Source organism: Rhagoletis zephyria, unplaced genomic scaffold (assembly GCF_001687245.7).
Source record: "Rhagoletis zephyria isolate East Lansing unplaced genomic scaffold, Rhagoletis_zephyria_1.1 Rzeph_scaffold_00393, whole genome shotgun sequence".
NCBI classification, from domain to species: Eukaryota; Metazoa; Arthropoda; class Insecta; order Diptera; family Tephritidae; genus Rhagoletis; species Rhagoletis zephyria.
Window position 1 is genome coordinate 102,242 of NW_016157477.1, and position 19,143 is coordinate 121,384.

Genomic DNA, 19,143 nt, shown 5'->3' on the forward strand with positions numbered 1-19,143 from the left:
TCTAGAGTTCCTGAAAAGGAAAAAAAAATCTGCAAAATTACGCCGAAACTATTTTATTTTTTTTTCATAAAGTCCAAAAAGTTAATTGTTTGAAAAAAATAAGAATTAAAAGTATTCTGAGTAGGTCTTCAATAGTTCTAGAGTTCCTAAAGAGGAAAAATAAAGTTCTGCAAAATTACGCCGAAAAAAAAACATTTTTTCCTAATAAGTCAAAATAGTTAAATTAAAAAAAAAAAATTAAAACTGTTCTGGGTAGCTCTTCAATAGTTCTAGAGTTCCTGGAAGGGAAAAGAAGTGCTGCGAAATTCCGCCGAAAAAAACATTTTTTTTTTTCTAAAAAGTCGGAAGAGTAAAACTATTCTGAGTAGCTCTTCAATAGTTTCAGAGTTCCTGAAAAGGAAAGAAAGACCTGCAAAATTACGCCGAAAAAAACATTTTTTCGAAAAAGTTAAATTTTTGCAAAAAAATTAAAATGAAATGTTCTGGGAAGTTTTTCAAAAGTTTTAAAGTTCCTGTGAAGGAGAAAGAAAGTTCTGCAAAATTATGTAAAAAAGCATTTTTTCCTAATAAGCCAAAATAGTTACATTTTTGAAAAAACAGTTCTGGGTAGCTTTTCAAAAGTTCTAGAGCTTCTGAAAAGGATAAACAAAGTTCTGGAAAATTACGCCGAAAAAACTTTTTTTATAGCAAAATTGATAAAAATATCGATAACAAAATCGATTATGCAAATATCGATAAGAAAATCGATAAAAATATCAATAAAATAATCGAAAAAATATCGATAACAAAATCGACAAAAATATCGATCACAAAATAGATAAAAAAATATCGATAACAAAATTTACAAAAATATCTGTAAAAAAATCGATAAAATATCGATAACAAAATCGAGAAAAATATCGATTATTATATCGATAAGTCCCGTGAATACCGAAAATCCCGAAATAGTTCCCAAGGTTTAGTCTCTGTGTCTATCTATATCCTTTTCTTTATAATTACCTTTATTTTAATCCTTCTTCCTCTATCTTCATCTTTACTTTTATCTGTATCCTCATCCTCATCTTTTTCTTAATATTTGTCTTTGTTTTGACCTTTATGTTTAACACTTTCTTCAACTACATATAATGGCAAAGGGCCATTATATGAGTAAAGTGTTTTAATTTGGTTTCATTTTTGCATTTATCTTTACGCATATTTGTTTTTGTTTTTATTTTTATTTTTACCCTTGCAATTATCCTTTTCTTCACCTTTTTGTCAAATTAATACCATTTGCCTACGTTTAAGAAGAACTTGATTCCGTCCCAACCATTTCCGTTTCCAATTTTCGTTGCACTATTTCCGTGTGCAATTTCCATTGCACTATTTCCGTGTGCGATTTCGTTGAATTAGCCAATTTACCGCCAACCAACCACCGCTAAAGAAGTTTCACTTCAAAAATGATGATTGCACAAAAATGAATGAGCATTTTATTTACATACATATTTCCAATCTGTTATTTCGTGGAGAAAAGATTTACCTCAGTTCAGATTCTGTTCAACAATATGTGAGCAGCGATCAATTATACCCAATAGAATTATGGAACTCCCAAAATTCGTCGGATTTACCACCCAATAAATAAATTGTCCAGTCATGCCTTTCCAATTAGTAAGAAAACAGTTCCTGAGTAAGGCAGTCTTTCATATAACAATCAATAAAGCACAGCTAAACTTGTATTTCGCATGGGCAGCTAGCTACACGTGGCTTTTTCAAGAGTTCGTAGATTTAACGATATTTATGTGGGTATCCAAGAAACTTTCAACCCAAAAGAAAATAATGATCACTTTATCATTTCTAACATTGTTTTCAAGGAAGTTTTGTAAGGTTTCAGTTACACATCTATAGTTACTACAATAAAACTAACTCCTGAAGCAAATACCTGACTTAATTTATTTACATTTTATTCCAAAATATTGAATGCGAATAATTCGCACGGGTAAGCTAGTATAAAATGAAAGGTTCCTTATATTTTTAATCGAGAACTTAAGGCACACCCACATAATGATTCGTTGTTATAGCGGATGCAGCTGCGAGTTTTTGATCAACAACGAAACGATTAATGCATGTCCTAATGAACGAAGTACATATTGCCATTTTCTCTGGGTATCATACTGCAGTGCCTAAAATTCGCAACTCCCGGCTGGCGCATGCATTGTCATTTGTACAACACACACTCTATCTACATACACACACATACATATGTACATTAGGGTTGTGCAAAAAAAGTAAAGCCGAAATTTGAATGCTCTCACCCCCACAGGATTGTTCTATACCGAAAAAATATGCCCATGTTTTTTTTTTTATTGCGAAATACCCATTGAATTTTTTGGAGTTTTTAGGGGACCTATAAAACATAGTTAAATTAAAAAAGTGGTTAAATAAACAATTACTATTGGAAGCCTCCTGAAGAGAAACAGATTTTCAAGAATTCCATACCATTTCTACGAAAAATAGTTTTTTCCCTATATACATACATGGAAAACTTTGAACGCTTTGAGCGACCACTGAATATTTTTTGATTTCTAAATTAACAAGTAATTTTTTAGCAAAAAACAAAACCGACTTTAATTCTCATATAAAAATTTAGGATTATAGTTAACTTCTTCAAAATCCGATAATCTGATTTAAACCAAATTAATATGGGACCACCTGTGAGGTAACACCTTTCCTTAAAAAAAAAAGAATTATAGAAATCGGTTAACGTTGTCCAACGTTATGCGGTAACATACATACATAAAAAAAACATTCCGACGAATTGATAACCTTTCTCCTTTTTGTGAAGTCTATTAAAAATATGGGTATATTTTTTCGGTATAAATTGAGGGGGTAAGAGCAATAAAATTCCTACTTTACTTTTTTTTGCGACCCTAATGTACATACGAGTATATAAATATATATATGCATAGGTTTTTTGTGTCTCGCTTTAATCTCGGTTGCATGTCCCTCCAATTTTTCGCATGCAGCCAACCACAACAATCAAAAATGATACAAGCAACAACTTGCAAACATGCACACACACTTTTCAAGATCGTTTTGGTGGTTACACTATAGTGATTTTCTTGCCGTTGTTGGAACGGCTGTAATTCATCTAATTACTTTTAACATGAGATATAAAATACGCAAAGGCCTTTGTGATGGTAGCTTTTAAGCTTTCAAAAGAATTCTCTGTTCGGTTTAATTTTATATTCCCAAAGAAGTTAAATAAGACTTCGTTTAGGTCTAGATTATAACAAGTATATAGCTGCCTAAGAGCCAGCAACCAAATATATTCGTTTATTGGGAATCAGGATTAGCACCGATAATACTGTCAGTCTCGAAATCCAACACGTCCGGGCCCCAAACAGCACCTTATTTCTGAATAATTTGTATTAGTATTTGTAAAAGTGGGTCAGCTAGCTAGACGGACGTAAATCAAACATTGAATCGCCAACAAGTGCTTCTTTGGACTGAATAGACAATTCAAAAGTAAAATTCTCCTCGACGTACACACGACACTATATACAGTTACTCAAACACATGACCACGTTCCGTTTTTTTTTGTAATTCGTAATGTTTTCCAAGCTAAGTCTTTTTGTTATTTTTCTATAAAAATCCCGTCCAAGCTTTAACCAAAACCATATAAATCAGTTTCACACTTAATACAAAATTTAAGAAGATTCAACAAATTTTCATCAAAATTTCAACTTTTTAATCTGAATCTTTAGAACAATTTTGGGTATGCAGTTTTATAGCTCATACGATTTCAGTCCAATGAACTGCAACTTTCAAACGGCTAAAAAATCCCGTTGATTTTTAAGATTTTTTTGGTGAAGGATTTTTGCACTTTTTTCTTATAAGCATGAATTTCTTAGGAAATAAAATGCGGAGCACCGTTAGCAACAAAATTTCAAAAAAATCAACGCCAGTTTTTGCAAATTGGACTGGTTATATAAAAAAAAAAAAGGAAAAGCAGTCTCCAAAAAAAAGTTTTCAAAAATCAACGCGATTTTTTTAGCCGGTTGAAACTTGCATTTATTTGTATTTTTATAGAAAAATTACAAGAAAAAATTTGGTCGAAAAACATAACGAATATTTGAAAAAAAGTCAACACATTGTAATTTGTTTGAGTCCCTCATCATGCCGGTGGTACATGGCGAAAAGAAAACGTCATTAGCAGGGAACGGGTTTTTAGGACCTAAGAACTTATAAAAAAGGCAAAATAAAATAACGACATATGTAGGCTACAAAAGGCAAAATAATAAAGCAAAATAGGCAGGAAAAGGCACTAAAAAAGACAAAAACCGCAAAATAATCAAAAAATTCTTTTATTTTAGAAATGTTTATTTTACAAGTTATAAGAGAAAAACTATAAACTAGTTCCATTATAAGAAAAACTTGTACTTTGAATCTTTGACTATATTATCTTTTCGAGTTTTTAACTCACAAAACTTTCATCTCTATAGTTGTAGTAACATTGAACCACAAGATGCATTTTGAAGTTTTCTGGCAGCATTTTCATTCGGTTTTCGCGAAGAAAAGCCTTGAATGTACCAAACATGCGCTCGACGTGGGTTGATACAAGTGGCGCCAAATTTAAATATGGAACGTTTAAGAAGGCCTTTTTCCTTGCCTTTTACAATTGATGGTAGAAAAGGCAAATATCTTAAAAAAGGCAACACCAAATGAGTATACATATATGGAATCAGGGAAAGCTAAATCGTGGACATTCTTTATCGAATATACTCTATCTCTTTAGCAGAAAAAAAGGCGATTTCCTTAAATCCGTTCCCTGGTGATTAGTATAGCATTGGTTCTTCTCCCGGAAGTATTACCCACATAANCTATCTCTTTAGCAGAAAAAAAGGCGATTTCCTTAAATCCGTTCCCTGGTCATTAGTATAGCATTGGTTCTTCTCCCGGAAGTATTACCCACATAATTTTTTTTTTTCTAAAAACTATCCCTAAAGGTGTCGCTGGAGTCGATATATGTATATCTAGAAACCGAATTCTTAGATAGGGCGTTCTTTAAGCAAATTCTGAGATAGGATGTTTTTCAATAAAATTCTGAAACAGGGCGTTCTTCAATAAAATTCTGAAGATGGGCGTTCTTGAAAAGTTTTCTAAGATAGGGCGTTTTCGAACTGGCGGCCGACATAGGTCGATCTTCCACTCAGGTGTATGTGTAAATGATTCTTCCTAAAACTCGATGTTCTATTAAGGTCGGATTGATTCAAATTCGTAACTACACTCTAAAAAGTGCATTGTAAAACTACTAGTGAAAATAGTTTATTTTTCAACCATAATCGCAATTTCAACCAACGCAACGATTTTTCAGAACTAAATTCATGTGAATCGAGTATGTGCGTGACAATTGTAAATGAGCTTCCATTTTTCGCTTAATCGGAAACAGTAAATAAACATATTTCTAATAGAGATATGAAAAAGCATTTGTTTAATAAAATGATTACAGTAAAACCCGACCTTAACCTTTCACAGTCAAATCCCTGAATGAATAGCTTAAACAAATGTCATAAACCATCCAAACGCCTTAACTAATGACCACAACCCGTAGTTGAACCCGACCATAAATAAAAATTTAAATAAATTAGTGGGAACGTCCAATTTTTCTCATTTCCAACTTGTTGGGTTTAACACCTAAAGCAAGTCCATTGAATTAATCATACCGGCTTCCTTTCAGCCCTTGACAAGGGGCATAGCTGCATGCAGACCCAGAGGAATGGGATATATGTATTTCCTCCTACAATAATTCTATAAACTTTTATCAAGTTTACTTTTTTAGAAAAGTAATGGTCGTAAAATCATCTATAACTTCAGTCGAAATTAAAAACAAATAAAAAATTAATTTTTACGGTTAACTACATACAGTTATTCTTATTTTTTTATAAACATATAGTTCATACTACAACAAACAACATAAAAATAAAATCTCTAAGCTGCGTGCAAAACTCCCGAAAATTCAGTAAATTTGAGTACCAATTTGCAAATCGGAGTTTTTAGAAAAATTCAAAGTATGCAGTTTTCAATTCAAGTTTTAGTATAACAACGTACAAGTTTGAAGTTGCTAAAAAATCAAATTGAATTTTGGATTTTTTTTTGCTGTTATAATTTTCTGCAAAAAAATCGAGCATACTTTGTATGAACGAAACTGCGTGAAAAAGTTTCCAAAAATCAACGCGTTTTTTTAGCACTTTCACACTTGCACTTCGTGATATTGAATGGGCACGCAAATTTTTTATATTTTCCTGAGTTTTGCACACCATTTAGAGATTTATAGCCTTATTCATAAAAAATAAAGTAGCTTCACAAAAGGTTTATAAATTGAAAAATATATGAAAACGTCAATTTTAAGGGGTTTAAAGCTACTTTATTTTTTATGAATAGGGCCATTAATTGTTATGTTTTTTGTTGTAGTAGAAACTATAGTTTTATGAAAAAATTTGCAAAAAAAAACCTAGAGTACAAGGGTGTAAAACTCGCGACCCGCGGGCCGTATGCGCCCCAACTCGATTTTTTGTGCGGCCCGTGCCAAACAGTATGTATAAATAACTTCAGAAATTATTACCAACAATAAATTTGTATAATAATTCATTTTTTTAAGTAAATACATAGATAAATTACTACTCTTGAAATTTTTAGATTTAGATTTTTTTATTTTAAAGTTATCTTTAAATTTAGAGTAAACCTCAAGCAGCTTTTTGGTGATTTATATACACACAACTGTAAGGGAGCGCGAAGCGCTCGGTAACTTACACTACAATATATCGTTTTCTTAATATAGAAAGGCCCTAACTCATTTTCTTTCAAAACTCAGCTTTGTACAAAAGTCGGGCAGGCTGTTCGGTAAGGAGAATTTAGAAACAGCTACTACCTCAATAAATTTGTTTCAGTGTGTATTCAAAACCAACGTTTTGAAGGAAACTGCAACTGAAGAACTTTAGTTTTTATGTAGCTTTATAACTACTCTGTAAAGAAACAAAAATGTGAGATTAAGGAGATTTGTGCAATATGCAGTTGTAAGTATTTAGTAAATAGGAAAAACGATGCAAATGGAATTAATAGAGATACAGTGCGATTCAGGTCTGAAGACTATATTTACTGAAGTTGGCATGCCAGATTTTTACAAATGGTTGCCTTAGAGCTGTCAAACTATCGATAGTCAAGTCCATCGATGTTTTACGATAGTCTTAAGGGTGACTATCGATACTATCGATAGTATCGACCCATTTCATACGTTTTTCTAAATTCATTTATTTTTCGTTATATTGCTTTTATAAATTTGTTTGTTTTATAAATTTGTTTATAAATTTGTTTGTTTTAGTATCGAGAAATATTGCTAGAAATTCATTCGCCGAGTAAAAAGTCTAAAAGCGATTTCAGAAATTTTCCCTGCAATTCGCCTTTCGGAAATAAAAAATTTCTTTCGACATATAGAAACTTACATGCAAGGTGCCACTGCTCATGCAACTGCTTTCTGAAATTTCTCAATTTGACAGTCTTTTGAAATATATTGCATTGCCACGTCTGGCACGCTCTTAAGACGGCAATGTAATTTCTGGTATTTCCACGCTTAAAATTAAAAATGGCGCTTTTAGAAATAATGCCATGAACCAACTAAACAGATCACCCAGCACGGCAACCATGTATTTGTAATTGCATTTGAGAAAAAAAATAATAGTTGATAACGTAATTTTTTAGTCGGTTGTTTCATTCACACACATGGTTTCATTCCGTTTCATTCACATGGCGGCGAAAAAATGACGTCACTGCAAAAAAATACTTTTTTCTCGCACTCCGTCCTGGATGATGATTTATGGCCCCGTCAGAATGGGTACTTGCGTACGTTCCGCTCAAGGATGAAACTGACAGTTGAGTAGACTAGTGTGTTTGCATAGAGAGCGTCAGATTGGTAACCCTTGCGTCGACAGACCCAACGAACGTTGGCCAACACTCAACTTTTGACGCACGTAAGTCCGTCACTGCTGACACTTGTATAACCCTGCGTTTACACAAGGCAAGACAATTGAGAATATGTATTAATTGTCACAATGTTTCAGTAGAGTTGACGTTGAGACAATAAACTGTCTTCGAAAAGTCAAAGATAGTGACGAAGACATCAAGAGAAGTGTGAATATATTAGTAAAGAAAGTGTGAATATTTTGCTATTTTTACTGCAAAATTGACTTGTGTAAACCTCCATAAGGAACAGCTGATTTTTGTTTGCAGACGCAACACCGTCATTGTGGCGTATCTCTACATTACGTACGCCACTTCCTTCGCATACTTTTCCGTTATTGACGTACAAGTACCCATTCTGACGGGCCTATTATTCGTACGTTCATGAAATAATGCTGCCAAGTTTTGTTCTCTTTGAACCAATACGTGCAAATATCAAAAGTGCTAGGAAAGAGAATACGCTATTAATGAAACGATAGTGGCGATAGTACCAGAACTATCGATAGTTATTTCCTGTGACCAGACTATCGATACTATCGATAGTATCGTCGATAGTTTGACAGCTCTAGGTTGCCTGCTTGATTTGCAAATACCCGAAAATTGGCGTATGAAAATATGTTTTATGTTTGGAAGAACTATTGCTGTGAGCAACCGAATTCTGGGATAGGGTTTTTTTTTAATGAATAAGATAGGTCGATCTTCCACTCAGCCATCGATATGTATATGATATATTCTACTTATGGCCCGCAACATACTTTAATCTTATCTTTTTGGCCCGTACGCTTGTTTGAGTTTGAAACGCTTGTTGTAGTATGAACTATATTTATGTATATAAAAAATGAGCGAAAAGAAGTTAGAATAAAATACCTTGCATACACTGCAAAAATTCTCGGCGCCGATACTATTGTCCAGCACTGTATGTACGACTGAATTCGGCCTTAAGGGATCATAAGCTTTTTTGTAAAAGTCTTAGATTATTCAAACATTGATTGTAATTTTCAAAACATCAGTTGCTTGTTGGACTTTATTGATTTGGACAAAAAATACTTAGGCCCTGTAGAAAAAAGTTATCAATTGATTAAAATAACCAACTTCTAGTTAGCTATTTTGCAGGATTTCGATAAATAACTAACTTTTAATTAGAAAACTACATAAATTTAAATATGCCCTAACTATCTCTATTTCAGTAGTAACCTTTTATTAAATGACTACATTTGATTAACCTGTGGTAAAATATTAAACNAAATTTAAATATGCCCTAACTATCTCTATTTCAGTAGTAACCTTTTATTATATGACTACATTTGATTAACCTGTGGTAAAATATTAAACAAATCAAAAGAAGCTGTAATTTATGTCTATGGAAACTTTTATTTCATGCATAATTACTTTACACCAGTCACATGGAGATGTCCCACCCGTCACAACTTTATATATTTTTTAATATCTCTATGAAGATTATATAAACTCATTTTTTATTGAAAACGAAAGCGTATAATTTATATTTTACAACACAAACACATCGTTCGTGAAAATTAAGTGTTTTGGCTGAAATTCATCTTTGAGTGCACAAGGGTAAAACAGAGTTCTTTTCAGTGTCCCACCAGTTCATTCAAATGATAGTTACATAAATCTAAGAAATCGTTTGGTATTTTTGTTAAAGCAATTTTATACATTAGTTAACGTTCTATGTTAAAAAATATCTTTCGCTGTTGTATAAGTTCCGACGGCATAGTTAAAATTCACAATTGATCGCATTCTGGAGTAAAATGTACCACTAGTCACAATGGAATGGCCCTATGCCAAAACTAACTTTAAGTTAGTTGTAAAGTCGTGCAGGAGTCATGCAGAAATTATCGTGAGTTTGTTTTCTTTACAAGTTTCTATTTAAATATCCTGATACAAAAATTACTTTCAATACACTTTTTTTCTGTACTTCGCAATTATTTTTCGTATTCAGGAAAAATAGAATAAAGGTCGAAATTTTATACTATCATTTTGATGTTATCTATGTCTGATCGCATCCAAATATGAGAGCATTTACAAAAGAGCATGTAAACAAGTAAACAAATATGCAGTGTTAAATAAAATATGTAAATAAATATAAATATAAAAAATAAAAAAATTTATATTTTTTTATTGATAGTTTATGTCCAAAAGTAGTTAGCTCCAAGTTAGTTGACATCTAACTAGTCGACTGCTAGTTAATCAATAGTTAGCAACAAACTAGTCCCATTTCCTGTAGGGGGGATACGTGATAATTGACCTTTTAATCGCTGTTGTTAAATTTAATTCACTGTAAATGAAAGGTATGCTAATTGTCAAGTAATTGTAAAAGCCGCAATAGTCAAAAAATAATACGAGTATGTATGCACAAATATAAAGGTCACGTAGAAAGATATTACGTCAGAAATGAAAAGAAAAGGCGAATTTGAGGGTAATAACGAAAATAAAAAGTTCAATGCCCTAGTGCCCAAGAAAAATGTGTACCCTATCTTTCTGGATGCCACTCTGCTCTCGCCCAAATGCACTGTATCTCAATAAGAAAAGTATTACCAACAATAGTAATAGTGACAAAACCTGCGGCCCACACTATGTATGCATACATGTACATATGTAATTTACATAAAGTAAGTTGACTGTCGACATTGAATTTATGGATCACTCGGCTCTTATTAGGCTACACGCGCCGATTAAAGCGTGAGTCACCGCTTCTGCGTAACACGAGTACGCACGCACACGAATTTAACGTTAAATGTAAACAAAACGACTCATATCTGAATAAAAACGAAAATGTAGTAATAAAAGTAGAAGAAAATACATATGTAAATATACACTTTGGTCTCCTTTTATGCGTTCTTTTTTTTCAATGCGGATTTGAATTTATGCGGTTTTTAAAACCATTTTTTCGCAGTAGCGATTTTGCTTTTTCGAGAGTTTTTATTACTTTTTTTCAGTGTGTAATTAATTTGTCTTTGTATTCTTACATAATTCATGTATTTATTGTGGTATTTTTTTTTATTTTTGGTTTAAATACAGATAAAATTCTATTTATTTCATTAATGTTCAGTTTTACATGGAATAATAAGTGTTGAGTGAAGAAATAATTTGTTTTTTTTTTTGCTTAATGCGGTCTCACTGGATTTTTAATGCGTTTTTTTAGAATGTTTTATATGGAGTATCTGAATTTATGCGGTTTTTGAAAATGCTGGAACGCATCCCCTGTTTTTGTATGAAAGTAACGAACTTTTTTCTTTTCTTTCTGAGGCTTTCTGAGGAACGCATGTACCGCATAAAAAAAGACCTAAGTGTACACTTATTTAGAATGCAAGAAAATGAACGGTTTGTACATACTGTAATTGTTGCATACGAGGTAACTAAATACAGCAATACTTCCCATCGGTAATCGCTTTTAGTGGCAACGTGTTCTAGAACGCATTGCCTTATAATGCCTTCTAATTCTTTCGCTTATTTTAGGCATTGCCGGTAGGGCATAGTAGAATGTTCTACAATATTTTATTAATTTCGCTGCTTTGATTCAATACGGGGAATGCAAAGTATAATGTTTTACCGTAGTCAGCTGAAAAATAGAATGAATACCCAAAAATTCTTTTCTATCGTTACTTTCTGTGGAAATTTCTATTGCCTAAAAATCATGTTTCTCTTTGTTTAATTTACAGCGAAGTTGGAAGTCAGTCAATGAAGTGAAGTACACAAGGCGAATTTATACAAGGTGGTGTTGTATGATCAGCTGATTTCTTCGCCTTGTATGTATTTTGTTTTTGCTTTTACTGATTTGACAGCACATCCGTCGAAAGAAAACACAAAATACATGTAAACTTTGGGGCAAATTGAGATTTGACATAATATCCGCAATAAAAAATATATGTGGTTGTTGTTGTTGTAATCTAACTCCGCCAGTAACACCACCTTGTATAAATTCGCCTTGGAAGTGCATGAAGAAGTAGAATTTTAAGTTTAATCAAACATGTATGTATGTAAATACCGATTTTTAAGTACNTAATCTAACTCCGCCAGTAACACCACCTTGTATAAATTCGCCTTGGAAGTACATGAAGAAGTAGAATTTTAAGTTTAATCAAACATGTATGTATGTAAATACCGATTTTTAAGTAAGATCTAAATACCTAAATAAATACATACATATATATGTATAAAACCTGATAATAGATAAAAATTTTGATTAATTTTAATCTTTTATTTAAGACAATTTGTATTTCCTGTTTCATTTCAATTTCTGTGGTAATGTGTTTTTTGCTGTCCCTGCAGAAAAAAATTTTCAATTGATAAAAAATAACCTACTTGTAGTTAGCTTTTTTGCGGGATTTCTATAAAATATATACCCTGTAGTTAGCTACAAAAAGCTAACTTGAAACAAGTGGACAAGTAATGCAGGAGTAAAGCTCGAGATTGTCTTCTTTAAACGTGTTTCTATTTAAATATCTTGCATATCGCAAATACTTTTTCGAATTGAGGACAAATAAAAGGAAGATCGAAATTTCATATTATCATTTTGAAATTATGTCTGACGAAGTTCGAATATGGAACCACCTGCAGCAGAATATGGTAACAAATATGAAATATAATAAAATAAATAAAGTAAATAAAAATAAAAAAATAAAAATAAAATATTTTGTTTTCATATTGATATTTTATGTCCAAAAGTAGTTAGTTACCAGTTAGTTGCATCAAATGCAGAGGTAATCACCCTTGACTACATCTAATGCAGAGGAAACCACCCTTGACTATTTCGCGGCCATCGCCATAGAAATATAGTTAGCTTACGTCGAAGAAAATAAACAGATAATAAGTGACTTTTAGCTCCTTCCTAATCAACTTGAAGTAAGCTTATAGTTAGATACATTTCCTGCAGGGGTGTTGATATCGAGCACACACACATACATAAATGCTGTGCGTGACGCATGGAAGTAATATGTATACATAAAAGGACTAGTATGAACATAAAAGCGTTTGTTACAACGTTTGTCCCTATGCAACCAGTAATAAAACTTTGGGTTTCCTGTCTTCCTGCCTAGCATCATTCCCATATACTGTATCTTGTCAGATATCTGTAAGCGGTGACCCCCAATAGAGGGAAGACCAGCGTCAGGTTAGCTCACTGGTTAGCGCTTCTGACTTTGCACATCGATGATTCCGGTTCGTTCCCTGCTGAAGTCTAGAAAAAGAAGTGAGGAGATGTGGTGATCTTCGAAATGGCTGCTATAACTTTTAGCGCTTAGACTTTGTTGCCTCTTTCATTTTTCCTAATAAACAATCGTGGTACAAAGCTCAATAACAGTATTTAAATTAAATGTTAATAAACCATAAGAAAATTCACAAAAACATACATGCGTCACGGATTTTATACTTTCTGTCTTACTGGAATTGAGGGCGAGCTCACTTCTGGCCGCCCAGTAGATGCTAAGATGCCGTTGGGTCAGTTCATAGAGGGTATTCCAAATTTACCTTTAAACATAAATGCAACTTCGTCTGCATAGGCAATTAGGCGACAGCAGTCTTTCTGCAGCTCCTCTAGTAAATCGTTTACCACTACGACCCGGAGCAAGGGTGAGATGACACCTCCCTGCGGGGTGCCCCTATTCACTGCGCGATGCAAACCAGCGCTGCCCCATACTGCCGTAACAGTTATGTCACAAAGCTAATTTTGGATAAGCCGAATCAGGCTGACTTCAACACCAAGCTTATCCATCGACTTAACTATTGCCTCCGGCAGGACATTATTAAAAGCTCCCTCGATATTAAGGAATGCTCTTAAAGCAAAATCGTTAAGTGAAGACTTCTTCTATCCACCTCCCAATTGTATGCAGAGCGTTTTCACCGACCTTCCTTTACAATAAGCGTGTTGAGCTCCTGCTATCTTCAACGCTTTCAGTAGAAACGATGAGAGACTAATTGACCTGAAATTCTTGAGTAAAACATGAGAGCTCTTTCCAGCCTTCAGGATGAACACCACCTTGACAACCCTCCAACCCTTGGCAATTTATCCGTATCTTACGCAGCTTGCGTAGATAAGGGCTAGCCAACGGCACGGCACCTTCGCAGTTTTTTGCAAGTCAGAAGCGGTATTTCTGATCTCGGACTTGTAGATTCCCAGTCCAACCTTATAAAGTTCCCAATCAGAAGGTAACTTTGTATGGAATTATCGTCTGCTCGACGACCTTAACTCAGAAAGCTTCGCAGTCTCGCGGAGGAGTTTCCCTGTCTTCTTTATTACAGATTCACAAAAAATGCTTTAAATTCGAGAAGCGGCTGATAACCTAAGGTACATAACGAAATCCTTTACAAGCAGGGACCGAAAATAAGTTTTTTTTTGTTAAACTTGAGCAAATATTGTTTAAGTCCGAAATAAAAGTCCTTTCCTGATAATAAACAAACCGCTTATCTAAATTTAACAACTTTGGTATCAAATGAAGGAAGACTGAAATAGCTTTTAAACAGAAATAACGAACGAAGGCTAAAAACTGGATTTATGTATATATTTTTTTATAATTTAATATAAAAGAAATTCATATACCTGATCCAAGGTTTGTTCTATGGAAATTAGTTAATATTGTTTATTGAAATATTTTTCAATAGGTGGCTTTCCTCTTTAAATTTTTTTTCCTTTTTAAAGCTACTTAATTATCTTTCATTTGACACTTGTTTAATTTGAATAAGTTTAACTTAAAAAAAATAACTGTTATTTTCGGCCCCTGTTTGCACGGATTAGGATAAGGCTGTTGGCAGCGATTTGTTAAGAGACGTACACCTGAGCTCTTTCGATTCTTCGATTTATTCATGGATCGTATATTATATCGACAAAATGTTACAGGCATTTTTTTAACTATTCTTTACATCACATAATGGGTTTCTACTTTCCTATTTATCGTATGACTTCTACACATACATATTTTAACCTCTGACCGCATGATCTACTCTCTCATTTTTTTTCTTAATATATTTTCGGTTAAAAAACGGTTTCAGAAAAATTTGCCAAAATAGTAAAAAAGGGCAATAAGGGGACAGAACTTCAGTATTCTTTATATTGAAAGAACTTTTTCAAAACCTTAATATTCACTCTAAAAAACCAAACTACTACTTGTGTTTAATTTTCAACCAGAATATGTAAATATTCGCCAAAGATGTTCAAGATTTTTGAACATGGGATTTTAAGATATACACATAAATATAAACATGAAATGATTAAAATTGCAAACGTTTCGAACGTAAAAATACATTTTCTACTAATAATAAACATTAAATGCTCATATTTAATCAATTTTAAATATTTTATATGTAATTTTGCTCTACGCGAAAAATTTTGTATGTAAAAGTAACCAGACAGAGTTTAATTTTATTAAAAGGGTATGAAAAATTGCACACATTAGGAGAGGAAACTGGTTACCTTCTCTTTATATGCGTAAATTGAAACAAAAAATTTTTAGAGTGTTTAACATAAGAAATTTGCGTATTTCAACTTCCTTTCTGCCTGACCGGCATTGAAAATTAAGTTTGTTGTTTGTGTTAAGTAAGTTGTTTGTGTAACACATATTGGCACGCCCACTGCCGCTTGTGGTACAACATTGGATTTCCGTTAGATACGGCAATTTGCAAATACATTTATTTTTTCGCTTTTCGCACTCACCTTTACTTCCTTTGAGGATGCTGCTGATATTTCCATTGCCGTTGCCGTTGCTGTTGCCATTGCCGTTACCATTGCCATTATTATTACTGCTAGCGCCGGTGCCATTGCTGTTATTGTTGTTATGATTGCGATTACCTTGACTGCTGGACGCTGACAACTGGTGATTGTTGATTGACGTTGATGGCATGGTACTGCCCAGCTGTGCGAGCGACTGTAGAAAAGGAATCTGCGTTGAAGGTGGTGATGCAACATCCTCACGGGATGCATTCAGTGTTGTCATTGACTTTTTGCCACCGCCACCAACACCACCACTGCTGGCGATGTTACTATTAGTATTGCTGTTGTTGTTGCTGTGATTGCCACTGCCGCCAATGTTTCCGTTGGCAACATTTAAATTTGAATTTCCGTTAAATGTGGCTAAACTAGCTGCAACGGTGCTCATAGCTATTGCTGGGGCTGCTGCTACTCCAGCTACAGACGTTGTTGCAGGTGCCATCGACGACGATGACGACAAGACATTGCCTACGGTGTTTGGGGCCGCATGCGGCGCCGGCGGATGATGATAATGATGGTTCAACGCGCCACCGGTGTTTGTTGGATCTGTTATCGTCGTTGTTGTTATTGTTGCGCCAGAGTCTACATTGCCCTGGCTGCTGCCAATGGAATTCGTTGTCGTTGTTGGCGTTGCCATAATGGCAGCTGAGGCTGTGGCTTGTGAAATTTTCGCCGCCAATATAGGCATTTTAAAGCGATTCCTCGGTCAAACTGTGTTGTAATTATTTTATTCTATTATGCTTTAATGAGATTTCTTTCTAATCTGTTTAATTATATTGCTTTAGCAGAGAAAATAGCAACATTTTGCGGCTCTTTACAGCTTGAGGTTGTCTTTATACGCTTTCACACGCGACCTTACTTTTTATCTACTCCCTATCTGCGTTTATTATCTGACGCTGCTTGGCATTGTGTGTGCGAATAGGTATGCATCAACATACATTCATATGGATGTGAGGAAATCCACTAGATCGAGATGTTGAATTTCCTCTGTTCCCAAAGCTGAAATTTGCATTTTCGCGGCAGTGTTGTCGGCATACATATTTATATTTGGTTTTGATGCAAATCTTTACTCCGAGAGCGATTTCAATTTTATTTACAGTTAAAACTTAGTAGTTTCACGATTCAATTACAAAGCTCAGTAGTTTTTCATAGCTAAATATTCAAGTGCATCATTTCATATGTAGTCACGTAACCACCCACATCATCACATTAAGGTATTTCTCCATTTATTTACATTATCTTTTTAAATAAATCGCTCAAAACTGGTAATCGTTTGTTGTGAATTAAACTGAAAGTAAAGAAAATCGTAATATATTTAAATATTGCTTAGCTATAAATCGTATAATAGATCAAATTATATTTTTTATCTTCCTGTTAAACATCGTTATCGACATTACCGACTGTCTCTTAAGGCTAGTTTTCACTATGCCATATGTTGACTCCAAAATTTGTCGACATATTTTGACACCACTTTATCTCCTTTATCTATACTTTTACTCATGATGTTATGGGCCAAAAATAGACAGATAGCCGATTTAGCAGCGCATGTACACGACTTAAGATCTATCCTGATTGAAACGTAGTACTATATCTAATTTTTGCTACCCCTCAAAGTACCGGATGTAGTATGTACATAAGTCTGTAAATTTCAACCATTTTTGGTTAAGTATTTTTTTATTTGTAACTAAAAAATTAAATAAGTTAAATAGTAGTAAATCTATTTAAAATACGCTTTCTGAATATGAACCAAATCGGACCATAAATGCAGGTTCTCCCAATATCTCGACTCCTGCACCACCTACGGGAAATTTTTTTTTGTGGAGTTAGCTGTCACAGCTCACCATTCCAGCCCATTCATTCTCTTCTTCCGTCTTACAGTACGGTGACGAACGCTGCTCAAACAAACGTCCAAAAACAAAATCCAAAGCTCCGAAAGCACTCTCGCTCCTTCTTGCGGCAAACTCCTGTCTAGCGTAAATGACACGAGGCAAATATGTAATCTGAATGGTGAAGCCTACAAAGCTAGACGCTAGTCCCATTTCAGTCTTCATCGATGGTTCTGATCTAAATCACATACTTCTAAGCATAAAACTACGTCTACCGGAGTACTGTAATGTCTTCTAAGCTGAATTAATAGATATATAGAAAGAATCCGTCAAGAATTGTAGGCTGTCGACCTTTTTTTGGATAGTAAATTACGCGTTTGCATCACTGTGCACTGTTCAAAATGATATTGTTTGCAACTTATTTATTTATTTTTATAATTAATTTTAAATATAGTTTGATCTACAACATAAACTACATAAATAAAGATTTAAAAGCTTGCCCAAAGTTCACAACCATTAACCAAACGTCAAAAAAAAATCATTAAAAATTTAAAACTTTTTATTTAGAATCAAGGCGAATTTATACAAGGTGGTGTTGATGGCGAATTTAAATTTTCGCCGCGGTACTTCTTAATGTCAAAATGATGTGTTTGTTGTAATATGAATTCGCCTTGTTTACAACAAACACATCATTTTGACATTAGGAAGTACCGCGGCGAAAATCTAGATTCGCCAGTAACACAACCTTATATAAATTCGCCTTGTTTAGAATTTTCCGAAAATTATGTATGAAAATATGTATGCAGTTTTGTAGCCCATTCAATTTTAGTACAATCAAGTGCAAGTTTCAAGTCACTAAGATGTACCGTTGCACCTTAGATTTTTTTTTTAAATAACGTATGTATTAACAAAATATATTTTATATGCGCAACACCCTCGACAAAAAACGTTCTAAAAAATTAACGGTAGCTTTTAGTGACTTGAAACTTGTACTTTATTATACTAAAATTGAATGGGCTATAAAACTGAATACTTGAGAAATTTTTTCTTTTTATGTGGTTTCTGTTAAAGATCGAACTATATTTGAAGTTAAAATTATTAAAAATATAGAAATACACATAAGTTGCAAACAATATCATTTTGAATCTTACTACTATTTTATTGCTCGCAGCTGTATGCACATATATATGTACATACATATATGCATTCGAGTTTTGTGTATTTTGGGTTCTGGAACTCTATGCGCCATGTCCTTGAAAATTCGTATATGTATGTATTTATTGTAACTTGTCTTTATGTAAGTATGTCATTAGATATTTGCAAATATCTTTTACAAGTGAAAGGAAAATTCGTAATAATAAAGCTAGGAATGGATAAAAAATATTCAGTTTGAAACGCTAATGCACACAGGGGCCATAAAATAATGATTGTCCACGAAATGTCAACTGGTGTGTATTTGAAAGCAGAAATAAAAATGTAGATCTATTTAAATTACCAAATAAAAGATGAACTTAAAAAGTATCAAAACACTATATTTATGTGTATACTAACAAAAACTATGAAAGTACGACAATGAAGTTAATATAAACCTGGTCAAATAGAGCTTAG

General features: G+C 33.4%; 1 protein-coding gene across 7 annotated transcripts in view; it reads right to left on the reverse strand.

Annotated features, from left to right (window-relative positions):
- Positions 1-19,143, reverse strand: part of LOC108359435 (membrane-associated guanylate kinase, WW and PDZ domain-containing protein 1-like) — an 87,858-nt gene that overhangs the window by 44,008 nt on the left and 24,707 nt on the right. For all 7 annotated transcript variants that reach the window (XM_017611299.1, XM_017611306.1, XM_017611300.1 and 4 more), the window contains exon 2: positions 15,656-16,997. In XM_017611299.1, the coding sequence (XP_017466788.1) occupies positions 15,656-16,397 (742 nt within the window). In that variant the 5' untranslated portion in view covers positions 16,398-16,997. The remainder of the gene's footprint in view (positions 1-15,655; positions 16,998-19,143) is intronic.